This window comes from Rosa rugosa, chromosome 2 (genome assembly GCF_958449725.1).
Source record: "Rosa rugosa chromosome 2, drRosRugo1.1, whole genome shotgun sequence".
Classification (NCBI taxonomy): Eukaryota; Viridiplantae; Streptophyta; class Magnoliopsida; order Rosales; family Rosaceae; genus Rosa; species Rosa rugosa.
In genome coordinates, this window is record NC_084821.1 from 64,666,680 (window position 1) to 64,681,504 (window position 14,825).

Here is a 14,825-nt window from a genome sequence, read left to right on the forward strand (position 1 = left end):
TTACTAGGGGTGGGCATAAATGACCGAAAGACCGAAATACCCGAAGGAACCGATCCGGACCGACCGGTTCGGGTCGAGTTTTAGACTGAAATAGGTGATTTTGGGCCGGTTTGATCCCTGTGCTAAGTGATGCCGGTCCGGTCCCTGTTATTGACTAGCGGTGAATGGTTGGACTGGAAAACCCGACCTTGTGTACGTGTCTTCCATTTATAGGTTATTTTTCTTAGTATATTGTGTTACTATGGACCTGACCACATGCGATTGGTAACTAAACCTAAAAGCCTCAGTTCTCAAATCGATCTCAGCCTCTCAGGCTCTCAGCTCTCCGCCTCTATCTCTCTGTTCTCACTTATCACTTTCTCAGCTCTCACTCTCTCTGTTCGAGAGTTCCGGAGAGGCGGAGACCAGAAATCCAGTCTTCCAGCCACATGCCCACATCCTATATCGCAAATCCAATCTTCTCAGTTCTCAGCTTCTCATCAGCTCTGCCTCTCTGCCTCTCAGCTCTTCCGGCCATGTCTCACAGTCTCACCGTACTCTTCCAAGTTCCGGCCACAGTCTCGCTCTCGCATAGGTACTCACCACAGTCTGACTCTCTCTATTTTGAGCTTCAAGCTTGAATGCTTGATTAGATCAGTGTATATTGAGGCTTATTAGATCAATGGATCCTGCTGCCATGGTGAGTTATGAGTGTTTACTGTGTTGCAGGTAGTGCAGAAGTGCAGATTGCAGAAATGCAGAATTCTTTTGCAGGACCGGAAAACTGAAAAAACCGGCCCGTTTTGGACCGGTCCGGGTTTAGCCCGGTCCCTGTTATCTGAAACTGCAAGCCCGGCCCGAATTTATACTGCCGATCCCGGTCCCTGGAAACTCACTGCCGGTCTGGGGCCGTGCCCAGCCCTACCGATTACAACAACCTACGTCGCAAACCAGACCTCACGTCACCCTTGCCTTCAAACCTAGCACTGAATCAAAATCTTCGCCGCTGTCCACGTACTAGACGAGAACGACGCCGTAAGACGTCCTCTTGCAGGCAGGATCGAACCCGACGCCGCCGCTCTGCTGCATGAAACCCTAGGTTTCGGTATACGGAGCTCCGAATTTTCAGGAGCTATATTAGAAGGAGATGGTGTAAAACTAATTTGAATATGATTCATGATTGTCTCTTGTTATAGCTTTTAGCTTATAAAAGCTATTTTTTTACAAACTTCTATAAACAGAAGTTTAATGATGTAACTTCTGAATAAGCTATTTAATTTTGGGGAAATGATCATTTACCCAATTTCAGCTTAAAAATTGCCCACTTGCTCCATTAAAAGTTTTTTAACCCAATTTACCAAAAACACTTTAAGGGATTATTTCTCTATTACCCAATTAATTTTTTTTAATTCTTTTTATTTATTTTTGGGACTTTTTTGCCCTCTCCTTCTTTCTCACTTAGAGAGAGAAGTCGTCGGATACCTTGCCGGACTCCGGTGACCAGTGGCCGACCGCCTACTCCGGTGACGGATTCCGGCGACCGGTTACCGGAATATGAATTTATTGCCCCCTAATAATACCCAGTAACCATATTATTGCCCCCCAATAATCATATTATTGCCCCCCAATACTCATATTATTGTCTCCCAATAATCATATTATTGCCTCCAATAATCATATTATTATTACCCTCCAGTGAATTGCATAAACTCCCAAAACCAAAATGAATACACTACAGGCACAATTGATCAATTTATATGCATATTATTGCCCCCCAATACTCATATTATTACCTCCCAATAATCATATTATTGCCCCGCAATAGACATGTATAACTACTCAATAAAACTTTTTTTTTTTTTTTTTCCGACACAGCAACTATCCAAGCCATATCGGAAGAAGAGGAACCGCAGATCGGAGAAGAAGAGGAACCACCAGTAGCTGAAGAAGACAACGCAGCCACGACCCGATCCGAATCAGGTGAACGAAACGCAGTCGGTCCAACCGAGCAGTCGTTGTCGATGGCGTGTCTGGTCTGAGTCGAATGGCAGATGATTATTGGTTTTCGATGGTGGGTCCGGTCTGGGTCGAATGGCAGATGATTCGCTGCTGCTGGGATGTAATCGACGGGCTCGGGTCGGTGGTTGAACGCCGGAGAGGGAGTCGTCGGCGTCTGGGCGGTCGAGGTCAGCTTGTACAGGTGAGATCGAGGTCGTCTCTGGCGGCGGTGTGCAGGTGGAGTCGTCGCCGATGCTAGGAGATGATCAGGTGGAGTCTTCGCCGGTGGGCTGGAGTCGTCGTTGAGGCCACTGAGATCGCTGGTCGGGCTGGAGTCGTCGTCCTTGTCCCTGTCAGCGTCGAGATGGCCGGAGTCAGATGAGCTGATGGAGTCTGGGTCAAATCTGGTGTATGGGTATGGATATGTGTATGGCGGAGAGAGAGAGTCTGATAGGAGGAGAGAGAGAGAGGTGTTTGTAGTTTGTTAATTAGATTGGGGGTAAAAATATCACTTGGGTTTAAACTGGGTAAGTGGGAGTAAAAAACTCTCAGTTGAGTAAGTGGGCAATTTTTAGGTTAAAATTGGGTAAGTGGTCACGATCCCTTTAATTTTACTAAATACATTTTGCTACTTAATTTATAAGTTTAACAACTTTTTGCACCACATAAGCTATGCCAAACTGAACCCAAGTCTAACCAAACGCGGAATTATGATGGCCCAATTTCCACCCGATAGTGGGCCTTTCTTCTTTAATCGAACTCAACAAAAATTATCAATATGCATGACTTGGTCCATATGAACTAGGCCTACCCATAAGGTCAGCCCTTAGTCCAAAAAAAAAAACCCATAAGGTCAGCCCCGACCCATCCACCTCTTTCCTCTTCTTCCTCTTCTTCTTCTTCTTCTGTTTATGAGTTTGAGCTGCAATTCTGTACCAGAGGCTGAGCCCATGGAACCAGAGACTCCAGGTAAAACCAATGCCTGCACTACTTACTATATTCTCTGAATGCTGAAGCAATCCACCGCTCAAATACTTTTTCCTTTCTGCTCAGATGAAATTCGCCGAGCTTCGCTGGACTTCGATCACTGGACCTCACTCATTTCGCAGATAGAGAATTCATATCCCGTAAGCAAATCGCTTTCTTCTTCTTCTTTTCCTTTACCTTGTTCTATTTGTCATAGTAATTTCGGCTTGCGAAATTTTGTGTAGGATGACGTAGAGAAAATATGTTCAGTGTATGATTCTTTCTTGGCCGAGTTTCCGTTGTGCCATGGATATTGGAGGAGGTATGCTGAGCATAAGATGCGTTTGTGCTCCATTGACAAGGTTGTTGAGGTCTTTGAACGAGCTCTGCAAGCTGCAACCTACTGTGTCCCGCTGTGGGTGGATTACTGTGTCTTCAGTATGTCCTTTTTCGAAGATCCTTCCGATATTCGCAGGTAATGATGTTGATAGCTCCCACATTGTTGCAATGTAGTTTAGGGTTTAGGTCAATTACCTGTTTAATTTAATTTACAATCGGTGAAACAGTAGTTAGTATTACTGTACTATTCGTAAGTGTTTTGTTTCAAGAAGTAGTTTCGAGCTTTGCATGCTGCGTCGAATTAGTTGACTTTCTTGCTCTGTGTGTTTAGTATCTCTAGTCTGAGTGAAATTTATTTGTCTATGTGAAATTCTTCATGCAGACTATTTAAAAGAGGGATGTCCTTTGTTCGAAAGGACTATGGGTGCTATACTTTGTGGGACAAATACATTGAATTTGAGTACTCTCAGCAGGAATGGAGTTCACTGGCCCTGATTTACATCCAAGCTCTTAGATTCCCTACCAAGAAGTTGCATATTTATTATGCGAGGTATATGTTGCATTTATTGATTCCTTGGTTTTCAGGTTTTTAAAAGCTAGAAATCATCATATTCAATGAAGTGTGTGCACACTATGTTACATCTGAAATAGAACCTCATAAACTCTCAAGAAGTTCTTATTTTTAATGGGAGTTACTGCATATTAACATAGCAATAGTATGGTAGGGTGAAGAAGTTTAATTAGTAACTCCATTCTTTGAATGGCCAGTCATTTGGAATACTAGGGCTTTCAGAATACCTCGATTTGCATGGCTTTTGACAAAATGCGTATTGCTGTCATAATTGATTACTATGACAAATATTTCTGTTTTGCTTTTGGAATAGTATGTTTAGTGTATTGTCTTTTTGCGTATTCTATTTGAACCGCATAGATATTATTCTTACAAGGCATGAGTTCCATGTTTTCTTCAGTTTGAAGAAGTTGGCTACCTTGTTTGAAGAGGAGATGAAAAGCCAGAGTAATTCTACTGTGGATTTGCAGTCAGAAGCTTTATTTGATGGTGAAGTCCCTAGGTTTTTTGGAGATGATGAAATTTCTCTTGTAGTCAAAGACCTTCTGGATCCAGCAATTGGCTCAGGAAGGTCTAAAGCACTGCAAAGATACATATGTATTGGGAAACAGTTGTATCACGAAGCATGCCAGCTTGATGAAAAGATTGGTACTTTTGAGATTAATATAAGGAGGTCTTACTTCCATGTAAAGGAGCTTGATGCGGGTCAGTTGGAGAATTGGCATCGCTATCTGGACCATGTTGAGATGCAAGGGGATTTTGATTGGGTATGGTCTTGATGGTGTTCTTCTGCATATGCAGCCGATGCCTTTCTTCTATCAATGTCTGAAGTCTGAACCCTTTCCTTCATTGAGTGCAGGCAGTGAAGCTTTACGAGAGGTGCTTGATTCCCTGTGCTAATTACCCCGAGTTTTGGATGCGTTATGTGGATTTCATGGAAATCAATGGAGGAAGAGAAATTGCAAACTATTCTCTTGACCGAGCAACCCAAATATTTGTGAAGGTATTTTTCTTGAAACCATAGATGTCATGCTTATAATTTAAAGGTGCTTAGTTCTATGTTTCATTACAAATTCTTTCAACAGTATCTCATTGTAATTCAAGATAAATTGCACCAATATTTCGCTTCAATATTTCAACTGTTTGGAATAAGTAGATTGATGACTAGTACATTTGATCTTTTCATACCCTTCTTTTATTGTTATACAACATATATGGACGTAAGATAGCTGAAGCAACTTAATTTAGTTACCATTTTACTTTAAAAGTTGGTACGACGAGGAATAAAAGAGAAATACATACTATAGTCTGCCTGGCGAGACATAAATACCCTTGATAAGTTACAGGACAGTCTTGAATTGTTGACAGTTTTTGCGGCAATCATAATGAGCATACTTTATGGTGCATCTCTGTTTAGTGATCAAAATTGAAACCTTCACATTGTGCAATGGGCGATCAGATGAGATAGCCTATCTTAAGAAGATATGAAGGTATCTTAAGAAGATATGAAGGTTGGGCTTATAAAGGGCTTCCCAAAAATAAATTCCAAATTTTGTTGCCTAAACTTTTTGTTTTTCTAGTATTTCCATCTTTTATTGTTCTGAAGGCTGCTGAGGACAACTTACAGTAGTACCAATAAATTGGCTTTATCAGAATTCTCCTTAGTATTAGCACCTGTGTGACAAGTTTATGCCATGCTGAAACTTGCTCTATTGCTGCTTTCTATAGGATGCCTTGACTGAATTGCTTTGTACATGACCGGGGATGTTTATGGCCATCCTCATATGTTCGTGCAGAGAGTGTCGGTGATTCATCTTTTGAATGCCAAGTTTAAGGAGCAAATAGGAGATGTACTTGGTGCCCGTGCGGCTCTTCTTCAATGTAATGCAGAGTCAGATACACACTTCGTTAAGAATGTTATCTTAAAGGCTAATATGGAAAAACGTTTGGTATGCAATAAGATCTTTCATCACTCAAACAAATATTAGCTGTATATGTTGTTAGATTAAGAATCAGGGCTAACACATGCTATTGCCTTTCCTACATTATTAGGGAAATTTCACAGCAGCTTCCACTATATTCAGAGAAGCTCTAGCAATGGCTGCAGAGAAGAAACAGTCGCATACTCTTCCTATTCTATATGTTCATTTCTCTCGCCTTACATTCATGGTAGGTAATTAATGAACAAGGAAATGCTGTTTTCCTATTCTACTTTTGTGTGTGTGGCACTATGTTTTTACAAAATACGCCTCTGTTTGAAAGAAATAAGTTATTTGGTTTTTTATTTTGAGTATGCTTGTTTAATTTGAGAGCTCATGTGCTGAAACTTGGAACAACAATTGTATAACCTGCAATCTTTTAGGAAGTGCATATCTTAATTTAGATTTACATTCTTGTTTTGTTTGCATTGTTCTGTTAGCATTTGACTTTTGAAGTTATCATTATATTTCATTGTACATGAGAGTGGGGATATTTTATATGGTTATTGACTTCTTGCCTTCCTGTTTAAAGATGACTGATAGTGCAGATGCTGCACGAGATGTCTTGATAGATGGCATCAAACAATTGCCTCACTGCAAAGTACTTCTAGAGGTACCTCTCTTCTTTTAGCATTTACTCATGAATTTTAACATTTTCTAGATCATGAACACACCTATTGTTAATATATTCAAAGAGTCTGCGCCTGAACTTCAATCTATACCCCAATGTGGCCAACCTTTGCCATACCATGATAGACCTCTAACCATTATTGAAAAATTAATATGTCTGCAGGAGTTGATAAAGTTTGCAATGATGAATGGAGGGAAGCAGCACATAAATGTGATAGACTCTGTTGTAACCCGTGCTATATCTCAGGAATCAGGAGTATGCAATGGTCTGAATGCAAAAGATGCTGAGGATATTTCAAGCTTATTTTTAGAGGTCAAATTTCTTTGAACTTATTTATTTGGCAGATGCTGTCATTTCTAGTCTTAGGGAAGTAGTAAAATTAGATGAAAAGGTATTGGTTTATGTCTCTCCACATTTCCAAACAACATGCTCCAGTTTCATATGCTTAGTTTGATTACCCTGTGTTGTTATTCAGCATGAATGTCATAAAAAGCATGATTTTCTGTGGGTTTACATCTATTGTAGAGTCAAATCATACCCCATAAGTTATTTCCATATACTAATTAATCAAGCAAAATTGCATTAACCTGCCTTGAGGTGTACTTAACTTACAAAATCTTCCTTTCTAATTTCAAAACTTAACCAAACTTCCCTACTCCTGATAAATTTTAAAACAACTTTTATTCCTGGACTGAAAAGATTCAGAGATAAATATTACAACTAATTTTGTACAAAAGGTTGAAATTTTGATTTTAATTATTTTCTAAATTTTAGAAGTTCTTATATCCAAGCGATATGAAAACCATGAAAAGGATGGAAGTGGTGAAACTGAAGCAATTTTTCTGGATACTGTGATAACTGAGAAGGGAGAAAGAAGTTGTTTAGGGAGAAGGGAGAAAGAAGTTGTTTTTTCTAATATGTGATGATTTTGTAATTTTGTCAAATCTCAGGGCAGTCTCCATAATAACAACAAAGAATTAGTTATTGTATTCCATCTAATTCCTCTGGTTTTAACTTATATATGGTGAACACAGTTTGTTGACCTCTGTGGAACCATCCATGAAGTAAGAAAGGTGTGGACTCGGCATGTACGATTGTTCCCTTCTTCCATTAGGCCATCTTCCTTGGGTCAGCAGTCTGCCTTTAATGTTTATGATCAGCAAGCTACATTCACAAAGTCTTTGAATTTGTCTAGAGAAAAAGAGGAAACTTCTGCTGCTATGACTCAGCAGCCATCTAGAGATTGTACTTCTGACTCCATGATTGAGCTCCCGTTGCATGATGAAGAAATGTTATTGCCAGAAAATCATACTAAAGAGTGTGGCCAGGCATACCAGCTATCAGACCAGACATTGTCATCAAAACAATTTGAAAATCTACAGGAAAGATTGCAGCTAACATCTCCGGAAGTTTCAAGAGAGCAGTCCCCAGCTAATGCACCAGAAGCATATATATCCTCCACCGTGGTAGAAGTGAATCTGGTATCTCAGGAAGTATCTGACGAGGCCCCAGAAAATGCCCCTGTAGCAGAAGTGAAACAGGTATCCCGGGAAGTTTCTGAAGAGGCTGCAGAAGTGAAAAAGGTATCTCGGGAAGTTTCTGAGGAGCCCACAGAAAATATCCTTGTAGTAGAAGAGGAAAAAGTATCTCAGGAAGTTTCCGAGGAGGCCAGAGAAAACATCCCTAAACCAAAGATGTCGTCTGTAGAATTAGGATTTCAAGTTGCTGAAGGAAATGATTCTATAGAATCTTCACAAGAAAACACCATGGGAAGCAATGCTGATCGAGAGTGTGACTATAAGAGTGAACAAGACCCAAAGCCACTGTCCTTGGAGAGTCTTTCTTTGAATTCCCAGGAAAATACAAATTTGGATTTAGTATCCTGCACTTCTCCCAAGTCTGAAGCTTCTCCAGAAACCTGTACTTCAAATGGAAAGAAGCTAGAAAGTGATTGCAACTCTGATCAAGACTCTTATATGCACAACCCACGAAATGGTAGATCGTTAGAATCAGCTGGAAATGAATTAGTCAATGCTATGCCTATCCCGGTGTTTTCTCAGCCGCCTGCAAATAGTTATGGAGACTGGAGTCAAATTAATCGTTCTGATAAAGTTGGTAAAGATTCCAAATTGGGCTTTCGGATGCAGTTACAAAGAAAATCACATCCACAGCAGCATGTTCCTCCACAGAAATACCCGCGAACTGAAGCAGGTCATCCAATGCCTGCGAGTCAAGGTCACCCCTCTATATTAGCACCTTTACAAAACCAACAAATTCAGCAAGGCAGCCAGCAGGCCCAGCATCACAATCAGTATCAGGTAGCAAGTGGTCATGCTAATATAGCAGCACCTAATTCCGGGCCTATACCAAATGTACAAGCCGCCAATGATGCCTCTTCATCTCAGTCTCTATTGCCTGTCCAACCTGTTGCTCCACAGATGCCTCAGTCATCAGTATTAGGCAATGGGCAGTATGCGATGCAGAATCCTCAAGCATATAATCAGATGTGGCAATATTATTACTACCAGCAGCAGCAATCCCTTCTGCAACCACAGCAGCATCATCCCCAGAAGCAGCAGCAGCAGTTGTTATTGCAACAGTATCAGCAGCAGCAGCAACTTCAACAATATTATGTTCAGATGCAACAGCAACAACTTCTTTTCCAACAACAGCAGCAAATTCAACTAACACAGCAACAACTTCCTTTGCAACAACAGCAACAACTTCCTTTGCAACAACAACAGCAATCTCAAGTACTAAAGCAGCTTCCTTTGCAAGAGCAGCAGCAATTTCAGCAACTACAGCAACAAATTCAGCAATTTCAACAACTGCAGCAACAACTTCCTGTGCAACAACAACAACAATTTCCGTCGCAACAACAATACAATCCGCAATTGCAATTACAACAACAGCATCCATTCTATGTGCATAAGCATCAACAGCCACTCCAACAACAATCACATCTACAGGAACAACATCAAATCAATCAGTCATCAATTCAGCAGAACTACTCACACCATCAGGTATGATAAAAAAAACCTTTAATTAGAAATTACGTTACTGCATTGTCAAGGAAATTAGGAAATGCATGCTTTTATTCGTACTTTAACTTTGAATTGAAGTATTCAACCACTTGGCATATGTTGGTACATAATTCAGAATGTACCATTATATAATCTAACCAGGAAAAGATTATATTAAAAAAAGGTCTTTGTTAGCGGTATGATGTTTTGAAACCGTCACAAAGCTAGATAGATTACTGCTTCTTTGTTATATATTCCCTCTTCCGTACCGAGGTTCTGTTTATGCTCGATCTGTTGTAAAAGGAAAAACTGTGAACCAATGCGTGAGAATTTCATTTTTTCTTGATATTACTGGAGCTCTTTACAGTGGCCATGTCTCAGCTAAATGTCAGAAAAACAATATCAGCAGACTGGTATCATCCATGTTGTAATTATAATCATAACTATTATGTTTGTGGGTTCTGTAGGATCAAGCACAAAATTCAGATATTCATGGTGGGACAGTCATATCCTCCTTATCTCCTCACAGCCCAGTAGAACCTCCCCAGAAGTGAAGGCAGATGCCATTTGCTTTTTATCTACTTGATGAGGCAACTCAGTGGGTGCCTTCGAATATGGAGAATTGCAATCTCTATTTGAATGTCGTTCTTGTACAAAATTAAATCTTAAATGCTGGGCTAATATATATTCCTGCCTTCTGATTTATTTGAATTGCAATCTTTATGTCAGTGCCAGTCCTTCCGGAAAACTATATTTGAGGTTCATGCTCATAGAAATTATAAAATAAAAAAGGACACGTTTGCCTATAAATAAAGCCTCTCATGGAAATTTTAAAATAGAAAGGAATAAATATATTTCTCGACAAAAGTCTTTCATAGAAAATTAAAAAAAAAAAAAAAAAAAAAAACGGAACAAGGGGAATGGTTTGTTAGCTGAAGCCTCTCATAGGCACTATGCTGCTAGTTGTTCGATCCATTATCGCCCTCGCTTGAGTAGCCATGTATTTTTGTTCTTCTCTAATGGTACTATAACGATTGTTTGTTACAATACCTATGAAGAGACAGACATACGAGCAAATAAAAATAAAATGATCAAAATAGTTTACTAAAGTGTTTGATAAATTATCTCAAGAAAACTAAGATAATCTAGTCTATAAAATCTCAACCTCGGGACGAAAATATCATATGTCCAACGGGTTGCTTTTCAGTTTCATACCAGCTTGGTTGTATGCACGGATCGATGATCATACAGCTTGGTTCTTTTCTGGGGAAGACCCTATTTGATCTCAGTTTCTCCCAACTCCTATAGAGATGAATCTCAGTTTCTATTCCATCACCGGTTTCGTTATATATAGCAAACATTTTTCATCAACAAAGGGAACTTCGGAATTCATCAAGATTCCAAAAACGAAACAAACTAACCGTGTTTAGTTTTTCAACCCTTCAATGTGCGAAAATAATAGAAATTACATGGAAAAAATATAAATAAGTATCTAGCTAGTCCTTCCCCAATAGGTCCACTTCCTTGCTGGCTTTCCAGACGCAAAGCAAAGTGTCCCTTCAGCAAGTTCAGGCTGCTCCCAATATTTCACCTTCATCCTTGGTTCGTTTTTTCACATCCTCTTCCACATCCTTTTCGTCACACCGAGGAGCCAAGATCATTTTCTTTTGCTTTAGAGCTTCCGTAAATTCCTCCCATGTCCTTGCAAGCTTGTATCCAAGCATCTCGTTTTTCCCTTGCAACATCAAACATGTTTTGCTGAATTCTATCCAACGACTCGCTCGACCAAATCATTCTTCAGAGGAATGTCCACTTTTTCGGAGTTGTCCCGACGAACAAACCGCACTTGATTTCTGTCCAAATCCCTCTGTCCTATTTCAATACACCTTTCATCTCCCAATGCCAATACTTCTGATCGACCAGGTGTAGAGTTTCTACTCAAATCTGCCTTAACACGAAAACAGGCTTTTTTCAAGGTGTCTAAAGTTTTTCCGGCAGGCCTCCAATATGGCTTCTGCATCAGCATTCCTAGAAATCACAATAGCCTGCAGAGTTGCCACTTTAGGTGGCATTACCAACCCCCTGTCATCTCCATGCACCATCACCATCACACTCCAATCGTTCGAGTGGTGTAAGCCCAAGAGTTTTGCCAAACCATGGCCTTTTCTTGCATTTCATTCTCAAACGTGATGTCAAACATTTCAGCAAAATTTTGACCCAAACAATGTGAGGTAGCACCTTGTATACCGTGGCCGGCATTAGGAATAAAAGCCTCCACACTGGTGGTGTAAAGAGCACCGGCGAATTTCTCAAGCTCGGTCTTCTGTCCCTTCACAACTGGAACCGCCAAATATTCCTCATATATCTTTCTGTACAGCTCCAACATCTCCTGCACCTCATGATCTGCCTCTTCCTTGGTTGCAAAAGCAGTGTGGCCTTCTTGCCAAAGAAACTCTTTACTCCTGATAAATGGAGTAGGATTGTGCTCCCAACGAACAACATTCACCCACTGGTTTTGCTTGTATGGCAAGTCAAGGTGACTCCTGATTCTTCTAGAGAAATCTGGAGACATGCATGATGGCCTCGCTTGTTGGTCGGATTGCAAGAGACACATTCAAATCCGATTCTCCGGCCTTTGTGACCCAAGCGACCTCAGGAGCGAAGCCCTCCATGTGATTCTTTTCTCGTTCCAAAGAAGCAGCGGTTACAAAGAGAGGGTATGTGCAAGATTCTAACTCCATTGCCTCTGTTTCTGCTTCGAAAAATGCTTTCATATTCTCCCATAATGTGCCTTATGATATAACAACCGGAGACATCAGTGTAGCCAATCATGTCGGCATTAAGAAGAACCTGACGATACCACTCTCCGAAATTCTCATCCTTTCTATAGGAAAGACCTAGGCCAGCCATTGTCTCTCTATCACCCTGACTTGGAAGTTTTCTGCACTCTATGTCTTGATTCTAGAAGACTCCACCTGCAGCTTCTATTTATAGAACATAGACGGTTGCTGTTACATTATTGTATTAGGATTCCTAATAGACCTCTAATTACAAATCCTTGTCGTGAGGAAAAGTAAAATAAAAAGAAGTACGCCAACAACATAAACATGAGTCATAGAAACTATATTGGAATTAAAAACCTGTGATCTCACCATGATCTCTGTTGTTATAACGAACACTATTCATCACAAGACGGGTTCAGAATTTATTGAAACACCGAGCAAACTAACGCGTCAAGTTTTTAAACCCTTTCGGGAGCATTAGATTAGAAGCATTACACACCAATTTTTAAAGATATGTATGCCACTTCTATTTGATGGCTCAGAGAATGCCAGTCTCGATAGTCATGAAGAACATGGCATAAGTATTTATAGTCAGTATTCAAAACTTAAAAGTAAGACACAAGGGCAACATTGAAGCCCAGAAATCATGTAGCTCAAGATTATCAAATCATTGCAGGACCTCTACTAAATGGTAAAAGAAAACAACTAAGAGCTGGGTTTACATATTTCAGATTATCAGAGCCATTGGCAAGTCTGAAAGAAGCAAATGACAAGGGTATCAAAGGAAAGAAAATAAAAAATTAATTACGGTAAAGGACACAGATTTCTAAAGTAACACAACCACCTTGATTCAAATGTCATTCTATAAATCCAGTGAGTCCGGGGATACAGTCAGAAAAGAAAAAAAATCCTATGCTCATTATATATACATCTCTACAGATTTCTCAAGAAAGAAAGTAAGAATATAACTCGACATACTCACTATCTTTACATTAGCAGAAAATTTTAACAGGTCTCCGCATGACCTGCAGACAAGGCATGCAAAATTGTAAAAGTGTAAAAGGCAAGTTAAATTAGATGATCATGTACAGCAGTCATGGTCAGTTGATTTAACAACCCATCTTTTCTCCCAACAATATCAGTTAGTTAAACCCTTCTGTCCATACAATGTGTACTACCGTGTCAAATAAGATCAACGGGAAAACCTAATCAGGATGCAGCTTAGACACAGACATCTCTTGATACATCAGTAATTTCATAATCCTGCATGCACAATAATCACTTTCCATACTCTAATGCAGCATTGTATTTGGATACATCTGCTAATCCAATGCCAGGTCATCATGAACTGGCACAAGCATCGTCATGAATATTTTAACTTGTAAGTTAGATCAGTCAGATAAGCACATAATTGAAGAGCCAGAACTAAATCACATAACTTTCCCTGCCTGAACTTATTAAAATCCTATGTCATCATTACTTTGTTTTATTTACTGGAATAGCTCAATTGAAGAGGACTTCTGATTCTTAATGCAAGAAATTGGAAGCCTAGAGGTTCACAGACCTATAAACAAACACGAGTCAATTATATACACTCGAGGAACACATGAGACTAGAACTAATCTCTACAACATAATTTAGCCAGAAACAAGGGGTGAGAAATCTTTTGCAAGTATGATCCCAGACATGTGGACATTGTGCAAAGTTGTCTTTCTCTTTCTGGTCTTCCTGTTTCTTGTTCTTAGCCAGAAGTAGGCACTCTTCATAGAACAACAGACAAGTTCTGGACTTCAGTTAGCATAATTTGAGATATCATTAAGTAAAAGTAAGATTAGTTCTCAATTCACAAAGTAATCAATGCTGTTCAATAGTATAGAATTTCCAGTTGTTTTTCTTCAGTAATCTTCTTTTGTTTGTGATAATCATTTATTTAGTACGATATATAGTACTATACTACTATAGAGTAAAACTGCAAGTTATGGTCATTATTACTTCCATGACTATGTTTGAATTTTTCACTTCACCCTCAAAGGGGGGAAAAAAGTAAAGCTGTTCAACATCATACTTCAAGATTTCCTTACTAATAAGCATCCATGCAACATGATATGACTAGAGAATGATACAAGGATTTCTGCTTTCAACTTCATTCAGCTTTAAAGAGATTTTTCTTCTGTAAGCCATTTTACTACATATGCTTCCAGTTCCAATTTTAACACAAGGTATTAATTAAATTTCCAGTGTAGCATAAGCATTCAATTATCAATCAGAGACTACAAAGGAAGTAATGAGTAGATTTCAGTATTCAATAGTTGTTCATGTACACACGCCTGATATAGAAAGCCTAAAGCTGTACATGGATAAAAGACATATTTTACAATTACCTTGGAACAAAAATTAGACAAACCCTTCCATGGTGTTGTCAGCTGAAATGAAGAAGAAATAAGGTAACAAGAAACAAGAGCTGATTGAATAAGGGAAAATACCATTTTATTGTCTGTCTAATCATCTTATGAGGTTAAAACAAAAGAGCATGGCACTAGATTAGAGGCCAATATT

At 39.4% G+C, this 14,825-nt stretch overlaps 1 protein-coding gene and 1 pseudogene across 1 annotated transcript; one reads left to right on the forward strand and one right to left on the reverse strand.

Annotated features, from left to right (window-relative positions):
* Positions 1 to 2,817: 2,817 nt before the first annotated feature.
* On the forward strand, positions 2,818 to 10,214 carry LOC133729332 (uncharacterized). The gene is made up of 12 exons (XM_062156837.1): positions 2,818 to 2,946; positions 3,031 to 3,104; positions 3,189 to 3,418; positions 3,665 to 3,832; positions 4,254 to 4,620; positions 4,713 to 4,856; positions 5,650 to 5,802; positions 5,906 to 6,022; positions 6,365 to 6,445; positions 6,626 to 6,775; positions 7,498 to 9,486; positions 9,954 to 10,214. Exons 1-12 carry the CDS (start codon positions 2,889 to 2,891, stop codon positions 10,038 to 10,040), a joined length of 3,618 nt encoding a protein of 1,205 aa, XP_062012821.1. The 5' UTR covers positions 2,818 to 2,888; the 3' UTR covers positions 10,041 to 10,214.
* Positions 10,215 to 10,884: 670 nt separating this feature from the next.
* Positions 10,885 to 14,390, reverse strand: LOC133729333 (proline--tRNA ligase, cytoplasmic-like; annotated as a pseudogene).
* Between the last annotated feature and the right edge of the window lie 435 nt (positions 14,391 to 14,825).